The sequence below is a fragment of the Oryzias latipes genome, chromosome 22, assembly GCF_053564925.1.
Source record: "Oryzias latipes strain Hd-rR chromosome 22, Olatipes_Hd-rR_3.1".
NCBI lineage: Eukaryota > Metazoa > Chordata > Actinopteri > Beloniformes > Adrianichthyidae > Oryzias > Oryzias latipes.
Window position 1 is genome coordinate 15,193,359 of NC_136258.1, and position 18,240 is coordinate 15,211,598.

General features: G+C 41.1%; 1 protein-coding gene across 2 annotated transcripts; it reads left to right on the forward strand.

The window, feature by feature from the left end:
* Positions 1 to 2,461: 2,461 nt before the first annotated feature.
* Positions 2,462 to 17,126, forward strand: LOC101156211 (sodium-dependent lysophosphatidylcholine symporter 1-B). Of its 2 annotated transcripts, none has more exons than XM_023951813.2 (14): positions 2,462 to 2,730; positions 3,538 to 3,666; positions 4,087 to 4,211; positions 11,358 to 11,481; positions 11,565 to 11,643; positions 11,726 to 11,886; positions 12,248 to 12,338; positions 12,713 to 12,831; positions 12,955 to 13,038; positions 15,076 to 15,159; positions 15,251 to 15,363; positions 15,440 to 15,583; positions 15,688 to 15,864; positions 15,974 to 17,126. In XM_023951813.2, the coding sequence occupies exons 1-14, from the start codon at positions 2,653 to 2,655 to the stop codon at positions 16,014 to 16,016; spliced, it is 1,551 nt and encodes a 516-aa protein (XP_023807581.1). In that variant the 5' UTR covers positions 2,462 to 2,652; the 3' UTR covers positions 16,017 to 17,126. The 2 variants fall into 2 exon arrangements, with proteins under 2 accessions (XP_023807581.1, XP_078796867.1); XM_078940741.1 differs by having other exon boundaries at positions 16,336 to 17,126.
* Positions 17,127 to 18,240: the final 1,114 nt, after the last annotated feature.

An 18,240-nucleotide genomic window follows, 5' to 3' on the forward strand; every position in this document is an offset into this window, starting at 1 on the left:
AGACGGGACTTTCAGAACTTATTGCGGAAACACAATCTGGTTTTCTGAAGGGCCGTTCAATTCATAATAATATAAGACTGGTTATGGACATCATTGAATACCGACACCTTATAAAAGATAATGGATTTATTCTCTTTCTGGATTTTTACAAGGCCTTTGATTCAGTGGAGCATCCGTTTATAATGACAGCACTGGAAAATTTTGGTTTTGGTACTAAATTTAGAAACCTGATCTATGGTCTATATCAGAATATCAATAGCTGTGTTATCCTTCCTAATGGCACCACCCCAAGTTTCAAAGTCGATGTAGGAATCCCTCAAGGTTGTCCCATCTCTCCATATCTGTTCTTATTAGCTACTGAAATGTTGGCCATTTATATTAAGAATTGTAGTGAAATCAAAAAGTTAAATGTCTTGGGCACAGAGATCATTATTAGCCAGTTAGCAGACGACACAACACTGTTTTTAAAAGATGAGCATCAAATTAAAGCAGCTATTGAAAAAGTCAAACACTTTTCCAAAGCATCAGGGTTAAACTTAAACTTAAAGAAATGTGAACTGTTGGCTATTCATGACACACCCTTAAAAGAAATCAATCATATCCCCATTAAATCAGAAATTAAATACTTGGGCATCTATATCAACAAAGACCAAAAAATAAGCCAATCAAGGAATGTGGGTGAAAAACTTGATGAATGTCGGACGAGGTTGAATATGTGGCTCCAAAGAGATATATCGCTGCTGGGTCGGATCTATCTGACAAAGATGGAGGGTTTGTCTAGATGTATTTATCCCTCTTACTCTAATGCCATCCCAAACAAAATGATAAAATCCATCAACCAAATGACGTTTAACTTTATTTGGAGAAACAAGCCTCATTACATGAAAAAAAACTATATGGTCAAAGAATTTAAGAATGGGGGTCTCAAAGTTATTGATTTTGACTGTCTTAACGGAACCCTGAAAATAAACTGGTTGAAATCGTGGATCAAACACAACCAATCCTTCTGGTTTTGTATCCCAAATTATTTATTTAACAAATTAGGCGGGTTAAAGTTGGTGCTTATTAGTGATTTTGACATTAATAAGCTCCCTATAGCATTATCAGAGTTCCACAAACAAATTCTACTATACTGGAAAATCTTGTATGTGCATAATTTCTCGACACACTCAAATATCATTTGGAACAACAGATACATCCTCCACAGAAACAAATCTTTGTTTTGTGCTGAATGGTTTGACAGAGGAGTCTGGTCGGTGTCTGATCTGATGGATACGGAGGGAAATTTATTAGATTATGAGCAATTTTGTTTAAAACATAACTTTAATCCTCCTATTTCAGAATTTTTAAAAGTACACAATTCTCTTCCTCGAGAATTTGTATTTCTAACCAGGAACACAATGACACATTTAAAGATAAAACCACAGTTAGCCACATTGTCAATTGAAGGATGCCCTCTAATGGACAGAAAATGTCATAACTCATTTATCAGAAATTGGTTCATTGAAAGGTTTTTTCCTGGTCGACAAAACAAAAATAATATACTGCAGAAATTTGAACAAAATGTTGTTACTAAATTAAGAACCGATTTCATGAAACTTCCTATTCCCCCAAAAGTTAAAGAAACACACTTCAAGATTATGAATGATATCTATCCTTCCAAAGAACTACTTAGATTACGTTTCAACATTGATGACAACAGCTGTTCCTTCTGCCAAACTGCTGTTGAAGACATCGACCACATATTTTTCCTGTGTGATGTTGTACAAGTGTTTTGGTTGGATGTTTACAAATGGTTAAGACATAAATTTCCATTCATCATGGACTTCTTTTCCAAAGAAGTCATAATCTTTGGCCTGTCACTACACAACAATGTAAATAATGTATGTATCAATACTGTGTTATGTTTAGCCAAGTTTTTTATACACAAAAATAGGTTACAGAAATGCCACCCCAGCTTTAACTTCTTTAATAATGAGGTCAATTTATACTTAAAATCCATAAAGTTAATCGACTCACCTAATGCCATAACAATTTATGACACCCTGAGTGATATTCCTGATGTCTAAGACAGTTTATTTATATTTTGTATCCCCCTGCTTTTTGCAACACTATCCAACTCTGAAATTGTTGTTCTCTTATGTTATACTTTTCCCTGATTTCTCTATGATTATGAATATAAATAGGTTATGTTTGCATACTGATAAGAATTTTTTCTTCTTTTTGCTTCCTTTCCAATTATAGTATTCTCTTTTGTATTCGCCATATTTTGTAATTTTTATGTAAATGTTCTGGTATTGTTTTGTATTGTGTTCTATAAAAAAAAAAAAAAAAAAAAAGTTTGTGAATGAAAAGGAGAATAAAAGCTGCAGCGATCCTCTGCAAAAAAAAAAAAAAAAAAAAAAAAAAGTGGGCTTGCTGAAATTGGACCAATCAGAAGCTTCAAAATGACATATACGTCACAGGATGACGTAGCCACGATTATGAATGACTTCGGCACATGCGCGAGCCGAAACAGATAGTAAAGCTTTGAGTTACCGCTTGCAGTTCTGAAATGTTTTCGCTTTTTTATTTTATTTTATCTCAGTAAAAGGATTGAATAACATAAAACAAAAATAAAAACATCGTTTTATTTTCCACTTTTCGCGCACAATGGCAAAAGGACAGGACGCCACATCGTACGCCGGGACTTTGCAAACACTCAAACCTCAAAAAGACATCAGCGAGACGGTAAGACGTTTGGCTCGTGTGTAGGAGAGCCTGAATTTGAAACGGGCTTTAAACATATCTATTTATTTTGTATCAGTTTCATGTTTGTTTGTCTTTTAGATTTATATCTCACATAGTTTGTCTCGAATTTTCATTTGGGAACCGTTTTTTAAAATGTATTTTATTTAGTTGTTTTAATATATAGATTTAACACACATGTTTTCTTAAGGGGCCGCAGCACTGACTGCACCGGTCCTCTCGTGCAGAAACGTCATGTGCTCTGAGTAATGCAGCATCAGCAGATGCACTTACTCATTCCCATTTTCCTTATCACGTTAAAACAAAACACTTAAAATACAGTTTGTGTTTGGAGGCAGCTGGCATCCCTATAAAAATAAAAACAGGGAAAGTGTGTGTGAGTGTGTTTCTGTGAATGGATCACTTCAGTCCACATCATATCTGCTCTGAGTAATTCCACATCCATTTTTATAGTTCAGCAAATTTTAGTCTAGATTAATAGAACACCTCATTTGCATAAATTAAAATATTGAACTTTAGGAGGGTAAATCCCCACCTACTCAGCTGCTGCTAAAATTTTGTTTAAATTTATGTGCAATTTCTCTTCTCATTTTTGTGGCTATTTGTGTTAATTGATTAATTGATTTCCCTTGAATAAAAAAAAATACATTTTCCCACAATAAATATGTGCTGATTGGAAGCTGTTCTGCATAAAAAATAATGTTACCTCCAGCATCCTATGAGCTTTAACGGGCTAGTCATTTTATATATTCCCAATGTCACATAAATCTCTTTTTTTTCTTTCTCCAGGTGAAAAAGCAAAAACCTCAGCTGTCTGTATGCAATAAACTTTGCTTTGCTTTTGGAGGAGCTCCTTATCAGATTACAGGCAGTGCGCTGGGCTTCTTCCTCCAGATGTTCCTGCTAGATGTGGCACAGGTAAAAACAAAAAAGAAATGGACTTAATGGCTTCATTTAAAATTCATCGTATTGGTAAAGCAGATTTCAGAAAAATAAACAAAGAAAAGTAGATGTAAAGTTGGAACACTGTGGTTTAACATTATTTTCAAAATAGAAGTCTGTTAAAAGATTTTGCTGCTACAGCAGTGTTAAAATGAACACTTCCCAGTTCACACAGTTTTTCTTCTTCATCAATACATATTCATCTGCAGTTTAGCAGATTTCTATTGCAGTCAAGTCCTGCTGCTTTCTTTGTTGGTCAATTAGTCGCAGCAGGAATGTTCATTACTGCTATTCTTAGAGAACAATATCACTACAGGAGCTTTGAAATGGATAACTTAAAAAAAAAGACAGCTTTTGTTCAATTTAACACTTTTTTCCCCCTCCAAAATCCTCTAGTTGGACCCCTTAAATGCCTCCATCATCTTGTTTGCGGGGAGGGCCTGGGATGCCATCACTGACCCGACTGTGGGGTTCCTGGTGAGCCACAGTAGATGGACCAGGGTGGGTCGCATGATGCCATGGTAGGTGTCTGAAGCAGGGATGAAGTACATGAGGTGCAGAAAAAAAAGGAAACAATCGGGGAGAAATTAAAAAAAAAAAAGTCAGTAACGGTGGCAACAAGGCTGAGGGAGATGTTGAAGAAGAAATAAAGAGATCCATACATTTTAGCATATTAATCTCACGAGGTTAATATGCTTGTGTACCTCAAACTTCAAACGTGCCAACACCTGTTTTAATTTTACATCCTGGTGTGGAAAGAATTTAGCACACGTGCATCCTTGGCTTCACGCCTAGCCCTAGATACACAAGTTGTCCTTTCTGGATGACATTACTGTGGCTCATGTGAGTGAAAAAAGTGTTGAAGAAAGAGGACTGCATGCTGTGCGTGCGGAATTTCTTCATGATCTTTTTTTAGAAACCACAACTTAAACCTGCAGTGTGATATACGAAACTGAATTTTTTTTTCTAAATTAAAACTAGATAATTTTCTAGAAATTTGCATCTGAAAATAAAAATAAATAACGGCTGTGCTCCACGTTGGAGGATCTGGTGGGGTAAGGGAAGGGAAGAAGAAGTTGCCATCTTCTGCTTGTTATTGGTCCAACCCCCAACAACCATCAGATTTGAACCAATGGTGAGGGCCAAGGCAAGAGCCGCGTGTGCATTTGATTCCCTGAACACAGAGGCGGTTTTGCAGTAAAGACCACAGGTTTTCCTGTGTCAGAAGAGTTTAGGCTGAAATTTTATTCTGTCTCAAAAAGCAAAATGCAAATGAAATATTTAGCTGTCAGAAATGGACTGTTTTTAAATGTTCTCACTTATCAAGCTGTCTTTGCTGAAAAATGTGGCACCCTGCAGGACCTTTATGGTGATCTTTTCAAAAAAAATGAATAACCCTTCGAAACACATGCTAACATTCATATTTTTCTGCTGCAGAGTAGATCCATAATAAACCCACATTTATTCAGCTACGACAACCGGCTTCCACCTGATAAAATAATTCACACTGTGGAGAATAATTGTAGCAAATGGATGAAAGAAGGATGAAAGAAGCAGAGAGATGAGATAGGAGGAACTTCAGGCTCTTATTTTAGAACGCATAATGCACATTGCACCGGGGTCATCATCCTCTCCCCCTCGCACACTCATGGCACAAAAAAGAAGTGACCACAACAGAATGAAATAACTAAAGGTGAAACGACGTAAAACAGCCAGATGACAGGAAACATAGGCAAAAGGAAATCCGTGCTTGCCCCTAATTCGACCAGAGCAGCCAAAAGGGATTGTATCCCCCGCGCTGTTCCCTCTGACAGCAGATCCAACTACATAGCCCCCTTCTGAAGGATCAGCCGTCCTCGGCAACCCTATCTACCACAAAGTCATTGAGATATGCAGGGCGTCTGCGTGAGGGTGAACTGGGGTCTGGCTCGTTCGAGTCCATGTTAATAAGTCCACCTTCTGTTTCAATAGTCCGTGGAACAAGGGGCTGGTAAGGGGCCAGTCAGTCATGATGAAGTGCGACAGCTGGTCCCTTGCCTGGCACAGGCAGCCTATAAACCACATCTGACAGTCAGTGCAGCACCTCACCACGTCCCTGACGGTGCTGTCATAAGCCCTCTTCTGCCGCACACCAGCCCCAGCCAATGCTCCACGGGTGAATTCATGGATTTCATGCAGGCGGTCCTTGAGTCGGCAACAGTAATCCATTTCTTTTCCACCGAAGATCTCTGGTTAAGGTGGTGCTCCAAACACCAAGTTCACCGGTGTCCAGAGCTCCTATCCAAACATAATCTCTGCAGGTGTGCACTGGCTGGACTTCTGAACTGCGGTGCGATAAGATCAGAGAGCCAAGGGCAGAAAACGGTCCCAGTCCCGCTGGTGATGACAGGTCAAGATCACCAGCTGTGTGGCCAGGGTACGGTTGAAATGTTCTACCAGCCCATCGCTTTGAGGATTAAGTGGGGTGGTTCTTGTCTTTTATATCCCCAAGCGACTGCAAACCTCACAAAACACCTGGGAATCAAAGTTTCTGTCTTGGTCACTGTGGAGATCAGCCGGTGCCCCGAAGCCAGTGAACATCTCCTCGACTGGTGCCGCTGCCCTAAGCTGGTCAAACAAAGCAGCACAAGAATCAGTTCATCTGAACTTCTGTCCCTTGTTAGTTAGTTGGCGTATGAGGAGTATGAGGCTAACCCCAGAAAGCTTAGCAGCTTACTGACGTTTGTGGGGGTGGGCCAGTTTCTCACAACTGCCACCTTGGCTGGGTTGATGGCCACTCCACATGGCCCAGGAACTTAGTTTCTTTGTTTAGGAGGCTGTACTTAGCTAGGTTCAGTCTTAGACCGGCTCCTCGGATGGAAACAAACACCTCCCATAGATTACCTAGGGCGGCCTCGAACTTGTCTGGATGCACCAACAGGTGACAGAACCGCCAGTCTCTGTTTTTCTTTTTCACTAAGACAGCAGGTGCCGCCCACGGGCTACTGTAAGCCTCACTGCGCTCACTCGTGTCGTGAGACAGTTGGTGCGACACCGCTGGCAGTAGGAATCATTTTAGGTCAATAGTTTTTCATTCTTCCTTTTCTTTTTCATTCTTCCAATCTAGCCACAGGGGTTGCAAGCCAGTAACTTCTGTGCCGGTCCCAAGCCCGGATAAATAGAGAGGGTTGCGTCAGGAAGGGCATCCGGCGTAAAAAATTGCCAAAATAACCATGCGAATCATCCACAACACTTTAGACATACCGGATCGGTCGAGGCCCGGGTTAACAACGACCGCCACCGATGCTGTTAACCTACAGGGTGTCGGTGGAAATTTGACTACTGTTGGTGGAAGAAAGAGGGGAGGCAGAAGGGTCCGTGGCCAGAGAGAGAAGGGAAAAGGCAGGAACATAGGTTTGAGAATAGGGACTCTTAACGTTGGCACAATGACAGGGAAAGGCAGAGAGCTGGCAGACATGATGGAGAGAAGGAAGGTAGATGTACTGTGTGTGCAGGAGACAAGGTGGAAGGGCAGCAAGGCACGTAGTATTGGAGGAGGATACAAACTGTTCTATCATGGTGTTGATAGGAAGAGAAACGGGGTAGGAGGGATTCTGAAGGGGGAGTTTGTAAACAGTGTTCTAGAGGTGAAAAGAGTCTCAGACAGGATGATGAGCCTAAAGTTAGAAATTGAAGGGGTGATGGTGAATGTAGTCAGTGGGTATGCGCCACAGGTTGGCTGTGAGTTAGAAGTGAAGGAGAGATTCTGGAGTGAGTTGGATGAGGTCATAGAGAGTTTTCCCAGAGGAGAGAAAGTTGTTATTGGAGCAGACTTTAATGGGCATGTTGGTGAGGGCAACAGAGGTGATGAGGAGGTGATGGGCAGGTTTGGTGTGAAGGAAAGGAATCTGGAGGGACAGATGGTGGTGGACTTTGCGAAGAGGATGGAAATGGCTGTAGTCAACACTTACTTCCAGAAGAGAGAGGAACATAGAGTGACATACAGAAGTGGAGGTAGGAGTACTCAGGTGGACTACATCCTACGTAGACGAGGTCATTTGAGAGAGGTTAATGACTGCAAAGTGGTGGTAGGAGAGAGTGTAGCCAGACAGCACCGCATGGTGGTGTGTAAGATGACTCTGGAGGTCAGGAAGAAGAAGAGAGGGGAAAACAGAAAAGAAGACCAAGTGGTGGAAGCTACAGAATGAAGAAACTTGTGAGGAATTTAGGCAGAAGTTGAGGCAGGTCCTGGGTGGTCAGGATGAGCTTCCAGAGGACTGGGAAACTACAGCAGAGATTATCAGGGAAACAGGTAGGAAGGTGCTAGGTGTGTCATCTGGAAAGAGGAAAGACGGTAAAGAGACTTGGTGGTGGAATGAGGAAGTACAGGAATGCGTCCAGAGGAAGAGGTTGGCTAAAAGGAAGTGGGATGTAGAAAGGACTGAGGAAGGTAGACAGGAGTACAAGGAAGCGCAGCGTAAAGTGAAGAGAGAGGTGGCAAAGGCCAAACAGAAAGCTTACGATGAGCTATATGACAGGTTAGACACAAAGGAAGGAGAGAAGGACTTGTACAGGCTAGCCAGACAGAGAGACAGAGATGGGAAGGACGTGCAACAGATAAGGGTGATTAAGGACAGAGATGGAAAGGTGCTAACAACCCAAGAGAGTGTACAGAAAAGATGGAAGGAGTATTTTGAGGAGCTGATGAACGAGGAAAATGACAGGGAAAGAAGGGAGGAAGATGTGGTTGTTGTGGAGCAGGAAGTAGCAGAGATTGGAAAGGATGAGGTTAGGAAGGCTCTGAAAAGGATGAAGAGCGGAAAGGCCGTTGGTCCTGATGACGTACCTGTGGAGGTATGGAAGTGCCTAGGAGAGACAGCAGTGGAATTTCTAACAAGGTTGTTCAATAGGATTTTAGAGAGTGAGAAGATGCCTGAGGAATGGAGGAGAAGCGTTCTGGTCCCAATCTTTAAGAACAAGGGTGACACGCAGAACTGCAGCAACTATAGAGGAATAAAGTTGATGAGCCACACAATGAAGCTGTGGGAAAGAGTAGTGGAAGCCAGGCTTAGGAAGAAGGTGGAGATTTGTGAGCAGCAGTATGGTTTCATGCCCCGTAAGAGCACCACTGATGCCATTTTTGCTTTGAGAATGTTGATGGAAAAGTACAGAGAAGGTCAGAAGGAGCTGCATTGTGTGTTCGTAGATTTAGAGAAGGCGTATGACAGGGTGCCGAGGGAGGAGCTGTGGTACTGTATGAGGTCGTCTGGAGTGGCAGAAAAGTATGTCAGAGTAGTTCAGGACATGTATGAGAGAAGTATGACGGTGGTGAGATGTGCTGTAGGTCAGACAGAGGAGTTCAAGGTGGAGGTGGGACTACACCAAGGATCAGCTTTGAGTCCTTTTTTGTTTGCTATGCTGATGGACAGGCTGACAGACGAGGTAAGACAGGAATCTCCCTGGACAATGATGTTTGCGGATGACATTGTAATTTGCAGTGAGAGTAGAGAGCAGGTGGAGGAACAGCTAGAGAGGTGGAGGTTTGCTCTGGAAAGAAGAGGTATGAAGGTCAGTCGTAGTAAGACAGAATACATGTGTCTGAACGAGAGGGATCAAGGTAGAAGCGTTAGGTTACAGGGGACTGAGGTGAAGAAGGTGCAGGAGTTTAAGTACTTGGGATCAACAGTTCAGTGTGATGGGGAGTGTGGAAAAGAGGTGAAGAGGCGAGTGCAGGCAGGTTGGAGCGGTTGGAGGAAAGTGTCAGGAGTGTTGTGTGACAGAAGAGTGCCAGCAAGACTCAAAGGAAAGGTGTACAAGACAGTGGTGAGACCAGCTCTGCTCTATGGGTTAGAGACGGTAGCAGTGAGACAGAGACAAGAGGCTGAGATGGAGGTAGCGGAGATGAAGATGTTGAGGTTCTCCTTAGGAGTGACCAGGTTAGACAGGATAAGGAACGAGTACATCAGAGGGACGGCTCATGTTGCCTGTGTTAGCGACAAAGTCAGAGAAGCCAGACTGAGATGGTTTGGACATGTTCAGAGGAGGGATAGTGGATATATTGGTAGAAGGATGTTGGAGATGGAGCTGCCTGGCAGGAGGGCAAGAGGACGGCCAAAGAGGAGATACATGGATGTCTTAACAGAGGACATGAAGTTGGCTAATGTTAGGGTAGAAGATGTCCATGATAGAGTGAGGTGGAAAAGGATGATTCGCTGTGGCGACCCCTGATGGGAAAAGCCGAAAGAGAAAGACGAGTTTTTCATTCTTCCACGTTGGAGCCACGGTCTCTGCCCCAACGGCAATGCTTGCTTGGGCGGCATCAATCGAACCCCCCCCCAGCGGGACATGAGGTCAAAGCCAATAATGCAGGGCTCCGTAATATTGGCCAGCTTAAATTCATGCAAAATGTCCTGTCCTCCAGTTCTGCAGCTTCCGCACAACCAGACCAGCTTTTTCTTCAGTTACAGTCATTAGCTGGGTGTCCATGAGTTATGAACGTCCGGCTGCAAAATGAGGTTGTAGACCCGGTGTCCATTAGAGCCTGACAATGTAGATCTTCTAGCTGACAGTTCAAGTAAAACCCTCTGGTGTGACCTAGACGCCCAACCAGTGTGAATTGGCCTTAGAGGGGTGTTAGTGGTTGGGATGGCAGCCCCTTATCTGACCATCCCGTTGTCGTGTCCCTTAGGCGACCCTGTTCTGGTCTTTGGTGCTGGCGCAGGGCAGTTGCGTGCGATGTGCCTGTGCTCACCACACCGGTTACTGCGACGGGACGGTGTGGTCGTCGGGTGGCTAGTGAATGACGCTGAGATGGCTGTGACATAGATGACTGGACTCTGAAAATGTCGTCTGTTTCCTCATCGTGGTTGACCATCCTCAAGCAGGGTTGAGCGCTGGACACCGCACGTGAGGTGGAGAGGATGGCCTCCGCCCGTGTTGCTTCCTCCAGGGTCTGGGGCGTGGCAACACGGACGCATAGGAATGCATGAAGAGCTAACTCTTCCTGTGCTGCTGTAGAAAATTGGGGGCAGCCCCGCCAGACAAGTAGCTAAATATCGGCAGCTAGGGCTCTCTCCATCCTGACGGCAGCGGCCGGTCAGTAGCTCCCTTTCATGCGTATCTGGGAGCAAAGCACTGCACACAAAGAGCTGCAGAGTTAAAAAAAACATTGTGGGGGGGAGAAAGAGCTAAATTGGAGTAGATCTGCTATTGGTCCGGCCGACCCCCAACACACACACACACACACACACACACACACACACACACAATGCAGTCTTGACTGACTCCAGTTTTGTTGAAATAAATAGGATTAGAGGGATTATTCAAAAGGAAACGCTGACTAATGGAGTTAAATACCCACTCCGATGGAAAATGGTGTTTTTCTATGTTCTTGGTGCAGTTTTCTGATGATGGACAACTGAAAGGATACTAGGTGTAAAACTGCATTTCTGAATATTTCTTTATTAAAATCGTTGTGAATCAGGAGCAGATGAAAAAAATGCTGTTTGAAAAGATTGTATTTGTTGCACAAAAATTCTCTGGGTGGGGCCACAAGCTTCCTGCTCTGCTCCATCCTGATACATCCACTTGAAGACGACTAGATCTATGTGCGCCCTTGTTTTCCTCATGTGAGCTGCTATCTGGCACAAGTGCCCACAACTTCTGTTTGTCCTCACTCTTCCATCCAGGATCCTCTGCTCCACTCCGTTCGCAGTGTTGACATACTTCTTGATTTGGTACGTGCCTCATTTTGAAGAAGGGAAGGTCCTCTGGTTTCTGGTATTTTACTGCCTCTTCCAGTCTATGCAAACGGTTTGTACCTTCATCTCAAAATCCTTGGACGATCCGCTTCAACTGATCAGTGTTTTTAACAGTGTTGGTTTTATGTATTGCAGTGCTTCCATGTGCCATATTCAGCCCTCACCATGTTTATCAGCACCAAACAGGAGGAGCGGGATTCCGCCACAGCATATCGTATGTCAGACTGCTGCAAAGTTAAACACTTCCTCTTTTGTATTGTGGCGTATGCACTGACTCCTCCCACCCGGTTCTGCAGGGATGACGGTGGAGCTCTTGGGTTCCATGCTGGGCACTGCGATCCAAGGACAGATTGTTGGTAGCGTCTCGACGTGTCCTGTTGATGATGACAATGATGATTACAAGAACAGCACAATCCCACCAACAGTCAATAGAACCATAACCTCACTAGAGGAATCAGTAAGTAATTAATTATTGGATTTTAGCTTATTAGATGCATCAGATTTTTAGTTTTTATGTATTTATTTACATGAGACATTTTCTACAGTAGAGTGATTGTTTTCAATCTACAGCTTTATAGAGACAAAAATGTTGATTAAATGTGGATAAGACTCTACAGACAAATGTATGTTTAGGCTAAGATCTTAACCTCAGATTTTGAAGCAAAACAACTAGAAAACTATATTTATCTTCATGTTTTAAAAGGAAAACCAATATTAATTAGAAAAACACCAGAAACTTCAAATGCCAAAAACTGCTTCAAAAATGTTGTGGAAGGCATTCGATAATCAGAGGTTTTTCCAAACTTGTCTGTCCTTAGAAAAAAGCGTATATGATTTCTTCAGGAGTCATCTGCATCATCTACATCCTGTGTTCTGTGATCCTGTTTTTGGGTGTGAAGGAGCAGAAAGGTTTGAACTCTCCAGCAGAAAAAGAAAAACAATGTCATGCAAAACAACACCTGTTCCCAATGAATGAATCAGGCGCACAGAAGAAGTCAGTCAAAGGAAAGACAATCTCAAGACTTGCAAAGCATTGAGATTCTACAATTTGTTTATTATTTGAAAGGTTTTTGCTTGGAGTGAAGCAAAATTTGGTCAAAAAGACGTGCAAAGCCAAAAACCTCTCATACAAAAACTCGTGACTTTTTTCTTTGGTTTTGCCACATGCTTTAACTTTTTTTTTTAACAAAAATGTATAAACATAACTTTTTATGTATCCAATTTTTTAATCCAAAACTTCATTTATATTTTTTTGTTATTTAGTCTTTTCTCTCTGATTGTAGAGTGCGTAAAGAGAAAGTCAAAGCCGCTCACTTTCCGCCAGGGCTTGAAGCTGGTCGTCAGCCACGGACCATATGTCAAACTGGTCTCTGCCTTTCTCTGCACAACTCTGGGTTTCCTGGTAATCCTTTATTTTCCTCCTTTAGTCTTTAATAAATCAATTAAGTTATATGGTTATAAGGTTTCTAATGTATATTAGTGTAAGTTTGCTTTGATACTTGACTTCCTGATGTTTTCTTTGCAGTTAGTGGAAGGAAACTTCAGTCTTTTCTTATCATATGCTCTTGGCCAGAGGAAAGACTTCCAGAATATTCTCCTGGTGATTATGGTGAGTGATTTGACTCATAACTTTGTTCCAGAGCTTGGTTTGAGCTGCTTCTCTGAACTCTCTGATGTTAAAAGGGGAGATTTTTAGGTGTCAGAGTGTGTTCCTGAGACTCCCGGGAGCCTGAACCCCACACGTCATTATAATTATGTGCCAAGACTGCGTGAGACGAGGATAAACCGTACAGTTTTGTTACTAGTTTTTTGTGCCAATATCTAGCGGTGGTGTTCTTTTTTTGTGTGTTGGCTGAGTCCTGCTTTTTTATGGATAACATTCGAATTGCAGGAGAGAACCTCTGTTCTGATGAAACCACAGAATCCCAGAATCTTCTAGGATTCTGTGGTTTGATCAGAACAGATGTTTGGGTTTCATAAATCTATTTATCCCGTCCTATTCAGCTCCAACAGAGTTTAATTTACACCTTCAGCACATTCCAACCTTTTATCACTTTTATATGTTTTCTGTGAAGAAACTGGATTGTCTAGAAAGGACTGTATTATATTAGTTCGTAACCTCGTCAGTTTCTTGCACACAGAAATAATGAATAAGACTCAGAGACAGTTACTTATCTTTTGTGGAGGTTTTACTTCGTACAAACACGAAGGGACAGACAGATGAACATGGTGCATTCAAAGTCCGAACCAACGAGCTCAGGGATGGGCTTGGTATAAAAACCCTGCATTTGCATATTCAGAAGATCGTCCGATGGACCCCATGTGAAAATCACGCCCACAGGTTACTGCTGGAGAGAAGCTCCAAGGCTAAAGTGAAGATAACTCTGAGGCCTGCTCAGCAGATCACACATGCACAGAAAAAGGGAGTATGAGAATAAACTGTGAGGAAAATAGCTTGGCTGTGCTGTCTTCAAATGTAATTTAATTCTGAGATGACAATACATGCTCAGTGAATAAAGTTTAAACCATTAGTGTAATAAAGGTTGAAGGCAGTTTCTAACTATTCTTCACATTCTCCATGGAGTCAAATCTGTTACATTTTTTTATAAAAATGTAAAATTATTTGATAAATTTGCCATAAAAACAAGAAAAATATAGTATAGTATAATAGGTTTTTTTCTCCTTTTTTGATATGACTTTTTTGATATTACTGTTAGGTTTATCACAATTAAAGAAAAAAATATTCAAACTTTTTGTCTCAAAACAAGTTTCCAGTGGTATTTTAATGATTGAGTCGTTTTTAGCTAAAACGTGTGTTGTTTTCTAGGACATAGTTTCTGCATAGAGGCAGTAATTCATGAGAAATTCTCCTCTGAGTTGTGGCTGGAACTGTTGACTTGGAGTAAGGCCGCCCCCCTTGTCTCTTCACTTTGCGCTCTGTTTACACACTCTGTTACTCGTTCACAGCCCCTCACACCCCTAGCCTAACAATACCGATACAAAAAAATAGTGAGCAATATTGGAGCTGTCCAGCCGCACAGTTTTGATCCAGATTCCAGCTCCGACAAGGAATCAAAAACGTACATGGATCTATTTGTCTGCAAGTGGAGGCATCAGAATGTGTCTTGTATTTTTTGCGTATTTTCATCTGCTCCTGATTGACAGCGACTTGAAAAAAGCAAAACTCAGAAATGGAAGGTTAAGATTAATTTTCTGTCCTCCATCATCAGGACAAATGCCACAAGAAGATATTAAAAACACCAAAAGCCTGAAATGGAACGTTTCTTTTAGAGCGCAATAAGAAAACAGGTTTGATCAGTATCTTGTTAGTTTTCTATGTTCTTCTATATTCTATATTATATATTCTTCTCCACAAAAAGGAAGATAAAAAGATACTTCAATACAGGATGCTTTGTCCAAAACACTACACATGAAACACACTCTTCTTGATTTCTTGGTTTTCTATAGTAAAACTGATTCTAATTCTTAACAGTAAGCTGTTTGACATTTTGACATAGTTAGATTCTCATTCTCTGCCTCTGAGAACAAAATATATAGAATTTATTTTTTATCTGATAGATCCAATTGGCCTTAATTTCCATTGCTTCTTCCTGCTTTTACTATATTCACATATTGTATTTTTCAGCTCTCTGCGGGTCTAACCATTCCATGGTGGCAGTGGTTTCTGACCAGGTTTGGGAAGAAGACTGCAGCTTTCTGCGGGAACCTGGTGAGTGTCGACTGTTATCTTCTGTGACTACTTCTAAAGAAGTCACAACATTTTCTTGCAGGGTCGCTGACATGTTTTTGTGTTCTTGCAGTGGGCTATTCCCTTCATCATCCTAATCGTTTCTGTCAAGAGCAACCTGGCTTTGTCATACGTGGTGTCTGTGGCGGCTGGCATGAGCGTGGGAGCGTCTTTCCTCCTGCCTTGGTGAACATCCATGAATCCAGTTTTTTGGTTACTTTTTTCCTTCCCCCTAAAGTCATTTTTGAATGTGGTTCTTCAGGTCAATGCTTCCCGATGTGGTGGATGACTTCAAAGTCACCAATCCAAATGTTCATGGCCATGAAGCAGTCTTCTACTCTTTCTATGTTTTCTTCATCAAATTTGCCTCTGGCTTATCTCTGGGTATTTCTACTCTCTGTCTAAAGTAAGTAACTTTGTTATGCAGATGTGTGTGTTTTCCTAATTCTAATATCTGACTTATAATCTTGTGAAGAGCCATTTGCCAAACTCTGAACATTTTTTCCCCAGATTTGCTGGATATGTGACCGGAAACTGCTTTCAGCCAGAATCTGTCAGTACAACTCTGAAAGTGCTGGTCTCTGCATTTCCCATAGCTCTCATTATTGTGGGGTTGTTGATATTAAGGATGTACCCCATCGATGAGGAAAGGAGGCAAAGCAACAGCAAAGTACTGCAGGCCAGCCTGTGAGTAAAAAAGTCTTCTTGTTTTTAGCTCCTGTTACTATCACTATCAGTTCTACGATAATTATCCAAAAAACAAACATTTTTTTTCTCTTCTCTGATTAATTTTTAGAGAATCTGAGTCCGAAACCCAAGAACTTGGCAGCATTGCGTAGCGTGAGAGGACAGACGACAGACACCAGCAGAAAAGGAGACTGATGAGATCAGCATTAACACAAGTGCTGATCTGCGTTCATGGGCATCTATAGCTCCATAGTGCCACCTAGTGGAATCTTTGTATAAAGTAAACATTTCTGGACACTTGTGAGAAACAAGTTCAAGTGTTTTTGCAGCATCAGATCCAAAGCTTTTCTTTTCATTTTCAACTCTTCTGTTTTAAAGCTTTTATCTGGCTCAAACATGCCAAACATACAAGTTTTCCCAAAGATTTAATGTTTACTCTGAGAATCCACAAGGCTTTGGTTTGTGTTTCAGGGCATTTCCTTTTGGGAACCCCAGTTTTCCACCTGCTTTCCCATCATCTCCATGTTTTTCCCCTAGTGTGGTTGCGTTACACCATCAGTGCCTGCAGCTACAGCCTTGTCTGTTGCTAATGTGACTCAAGACGTTTTATTGTTTGAGATCTGATTTGCACTCAAGGAGAAAAAAAGGTGAGATTTTACCATTTGATGCTGCATTCATCTAAGCATTTATGCATTGATCCACTAAGTGGAGTTGTATGTCATTACAAAATCACTTTTTTTTGTTGTTTTTGTTCAATTTGGCAGAAAGTAAGATAAACTTTTAGTCTGCACTTGAAGTTATAGTCACATGATGCAGAATTGTTTCATATTTAAATGTGACTCAAAGCATCATGTTTGTATCTGAGCCGTCACTGAGAAACTCAACACTGGTGGGAAATCTGTTCATTTGACTTGTTCCAGCTTTCAAAGAGCAGACTTTATGTAACCATTTCCTCAAATGACATCCCTAAGGGATACTAGTTGATCTTCTGGAAGCATAAATGAATAATAGTGAAACTGAGTGACTTTGAAATACAAAACAAAATATAAAATCGTCACAAATCGTGCTTTTGTTTTTTGAAAATTGTTGCGATTTTTGTATTGTCTGACACAAAGAAGTGGTCTAAACTGAATGTTTTATTGAAAAGTGCTGTGTGAAAACATGTTTTTCTGATGTTTACCTTGGGATGAGGTCAGGGGGATGTCAAGCCCTGAAATTGCACTATATTTAAATGTATAAAAAATAAAACATTGTATCTCCTACTCTTTGAGTCTAAATGTTAATCAGGGCCAGAGTTGTAAATATTGTATGTTGAATGAGAATTTAAGTCAGTGAATGAGTTTATCATTATTCAGAGAAAGTTTTGAATATTTTTTGTAACTGGATTTAGTTCCTGTGTTCCTAGGAGTTTATAAATTCTATAATGTATAAAAGTGAACAAGTCACAGTTGCTGAGTAACATTTGCTTGAGTAACTTGGTAAAAATTGTAATCCTCAGTAAGTTTTCTGCAAATTTCAGAAACACAACAATCTAGTTGGTAATGTTTGTGAAGTATCAGTAATGTGCAGTGAGCTTGAAATGAAAACAAAGGCCAAAAAAAGACAAATCTGTCATAAGTAGTTTTTTGACATAAAATATTAGCAAAATCACTAACTTTTTTTATGACCAATCAATTGATTCAAAACTTTACTTCAGCATCTGCAGTTAGGTGATGTATTATTTTTGTACACTCTTTCTGCCTCTAAAGGAGACCAAAGTAAATGTAAATGGCGTATACTTGTATAGCGCTGGTGACCTAAAGGTATATACCGCTTTGATCAACCTCCCCAAAACAAAAAGTCATTTCCAAATATCACCTTTTGGAAATTAAACCTAAAAAACAATCAGCAAATAATATTTGCAAGTCGTTTCCCCACCATTAAAACCTAAAGTTGATGGAAAAAAGTTGATCTGGCAACACAGATTGTTGCAGGAAATGCAGGGAAATTTCTCCAGCATCAACTCTTCCTATAGAAATGAATGTTTGGTCTAAAGCCATCATATTCTTTAAACTTATTCAAATTAAGTTAAATATGAAAAAGCACAGATGATTTTCATTTTATTTTACTCTGATTCAGTGCTTAAATAATTTGACTTAATAACTGGATAATCTGGTAATCCATCTATTTTGTGAACCTGCTGAATCCCTGTCCGGCACTGGGTTGCTGGAGCCTATCCCAGCTATTGTTGGGTGAAGGAAGATTACACCTTGGACAAGTCGCCAGTCTGTCACATGGCAATATCACGTTTAGCTCGTAGTCTTGAAGGCTATCATGGTAGAAGCACAAGCAGAGTCTCAGGACTTGGGTTTGGCTCAAAACTTTCAGCCTGCTAAA

Excerpts from the sequence above, each read along its gene's own strand:
- LOC101156211 (XM_078940741.1), top strand. The coding sequence starts at position 2,653 with ATGGCAAAAGGACAGGACGCCACATCGTACGCCGGGACTTTGCAAACA. Across the intron at positions 3,667-4,086 it reads TCCTGCTAGATGTGGCACAG|TTGGACCCCTTAAATGCCTC; the intron begins GTAAAAACAAAA and ends AAAATCCTCTAG. Across the intron at positions 13,039-15,075 it reads ATATTCTCCTGGTGATTATG|CTCTCTGCGGGTCTAACCAT; the intron begins GTGAGTGATTTG and ends TGTATTTTTCAG.